General features: G+C 44.8%; 1 protein-coding gene across 1 annotated transcript in view; it reads left to right on the top strand.

Annotated features, from left to right (window-relative positions):
- Window positions 1-2,550, top strand: part of LRP4 (low density lipoprotein receptor-related protein 4) — a 39,216-nt gene that overhangs the window by 32,617 nt on the left and 4,049 nt on the right. Inside the window, exons 30-33 of the mRNA XM_010022808.1 lie at window positions 12-120; window positions 448-592; window positions 1,091-1,204; window positions 1,484-1,601. Of these exons, the coding sequence (XP_010021110.1) occupies window positions 12-120; window positions 448-592; window positions 1,091-1,204; window positions 1,484-1,601 (486 nt within the window). The remainder of the gene's footprint in view (window positions 1-11; window positions 121-447; window positions 593-1,090; window positions 1,205-1,483; window positions 1,602-2,550) is intronic.

Raw genomic sequence — 2,550 nt, 5'->3', positions numbered from 1 at the left:
TGTTCCTCCAGGATTTACTGGGTGGATGCACATCTTGATCGCATAGAGAGTTGTGATCTCAATGGGAAGCTACGGCAAGTGTTGGTCAGCCAGGTGTCACATCCTTTTGCTCTGACACAGGTAAGAAGATTTTCCTGCTGCCACAGTTCTCCCTGGTGTGTTGATGAGTCTGGACAGTGGAGCCTGGGGACAGAGAAGTGATACAGTCTGGGGAAACCAAGATAGCTGGGGGGACAGTGCTTAACTCTTCTGTGGAGCTAACAAAGGAAGTTGGTCTGAACTCCTGTGGGGTGTAACAGTCATTTTCTTTATGATAAGAGGGGAAGGGATTGAAAAGGTCTTTGTTTGGGGCCTTCTACCACTGGGATGGTTTTTTATGGGTATCCTGTGTCTTCATAGCTAAACATGCTAATGGCTGTGGTTTTTCTTCGCTGTCTCCCTGAGCAGCAGGATAGGTGGATATACTGGACTGACTGGCAAACCAAATCTATCCAGAGAGTGGACAAATACTCTGGGCGGAACAAAGAGACGGTCCTGGCCAATGTTGAGGGACTGATGGATATCATTGTGGTTTCCCCTCAGAGACAGACAGGTAAATAGGAGGACCTTGATTCAGGCAAATGTTCATTGCAGACAAAAAGATGTCTGGAACAATGTGCTACTATAGATGTCAAGACAGCTTCCTTTCTTATACTCAAACTGTTAATGCATCTTCCCTGTGTGCATTCCTTGTCTGCCTGTGACATTTCAGTCAAGTACATTTTAATGGTGTTCTGTTAAAAGTTTTGATTAGCAAATGTCACTTTCTGTGTTGTTCATCTGACATTGTGTTAAAACAGAAGAATGTGAGCTTTTTGGGTTTTAATCTGTGCAGCTGTGCTGACTGGGTTCCTGTCTAATGATTTCCAGTGCCTTCCTTTCAAGACTGCCTTAATCCTACCAGTGTCTGACTATTGTCATCACTTTCTTAGCAGTCAGATGAAGAGCATGTGCCAGAAAGTATCTCTGCCTGAGCAGGAAAAAGGGTTGTTAACTCTGAGCTCCTACCTGGTCAGTGCAACATACTTAGCAAATGGCTTGTTCCTTCCAGGTTCTAATGCTTGTGGAGTGAACAATGGAGGCTGCACCCACCTCTGCTTTGCCAGGGCTTCTGACTTCGTCTGCGCGTGTCCAGATGAGCCAGATGGGAGGCCCTGTTCTACTAGTGAGTTTGCTGAGTGTCATGGGGGTAGTAGCTTCCATAAGTGAGCCACTGCTCATGTTTATGCAGAGGCAACCAGAGCATCCAAAGTGTATAAAACCTAATATACTGCAAGTAAGGTGGTTGTGAAAAATAGAGCCGCCTTCTGTCTTTCCTGCTGACAGACTGGGTTTGAGATGGGAAAGCTGCCTATATAGGCCATTTCAGAAACAATCTATAGCTTACCAGGCTTGTTCATCTGTCCCACAAACTTGAGGTTTTGGTTATTTTTCTCTGTTCTAGTTCCTGGTGTGGTGCCCTTTGGTCCTGAACCCACCAGTGTGAGGGAGAGAAGTCAGACACCACCTGGCAGAGTTGGTACCTCAACAACCAAACCTCTCACGCCTGCAGTGGAAGGAAAGTAAGTGCTCTTGTTCCCTTGGAATAGGGGTGTGAAAGTCACAGCTTGTACGGGGCGCAACATATAAACCCCCTGTGGTTGTCATCATCCATGTAATACCGGTCCGTAGCCAAAAGAGGCTATTCCAGCTCCAGACTTCACATTCCTAATAGGAAAACCATTTTGATAAAGAATGCAGAACCACTGTCGAGCTGGCAAGAAAGAAGTGCAGAGATCTTTCTGTCTGTTCTATTGAAATGTGTGTCTAGGCTGACTGTGCTGAAGTGTTAAAATCCTCTTGAGACCGTGTAATTCATTTGATAGATTTTTTTAACTCCTAATTTTGACAACTTATTTCTGAAAGGAGGAGGAGGGAGTCTGTTAATTTAAGTTACTGGGAAAACTCAAACCTGACTCAGATGTCTGAGGAAGTGGTTCTGCCCTGATCACAAAAGAATAGCTTGTTTGGGGCAGAACAGAACCTTTGCAGCTCTAACATTTAAGTTACAATGCAGGTAGTTAGGAGACTTCTGTAAATTCCCTGTAGCCTGCTATTGCTACTGCCCAGCAAAACAAAGGAAGTTCTGGCTGGGTTATTTACAAGGCAAAACTACTTTGTTGAGTATGATGCATTGGACAGAAAGATCTTTGTGCTGAGTTCAGGATGTTCTGATTTTTGCTGCAGCATTGATGCTGAAATCTGTGCTCTGATAGATGTGTCTATAGACATATGTACCTGAGAGGCAAACCTAGAATGACTTGCATATAAAGATATTGCAGACCTGTAATTGATAGGTCCGTCCCTGGCAGTGTTCAAGGCCAGGTTGGACAGAGTATTGGACGATATGGTCTAGTGTGAAGCATCCCTGCCCATGACAGGGGGGGTTGGAACTAAATGATCTTAAGGTACTTTCCAACCCAAACCATTCTATGATTCTATGATACATACATCCACACACCCCTCCACCCC

Source organism: Nestor notabilis, unplaced genomic scaffold, assembly GCF_000696875.1.
Source record: "Nestor notabilis isolate BGI_N333 unplaced genomic scaffold, ASM69687v1 scaffold18189, whole genome shotgun sequence".
Classification (NCBI taxonomy): Eukaryota; Metazoa; Chordata; class Aves; order Psittaciformes; family Psittacidae; genus Nestor; species Nestor notabilis.
This window is presented reverse-complemented; position numbering and strand designations above follow the sequence as displayed.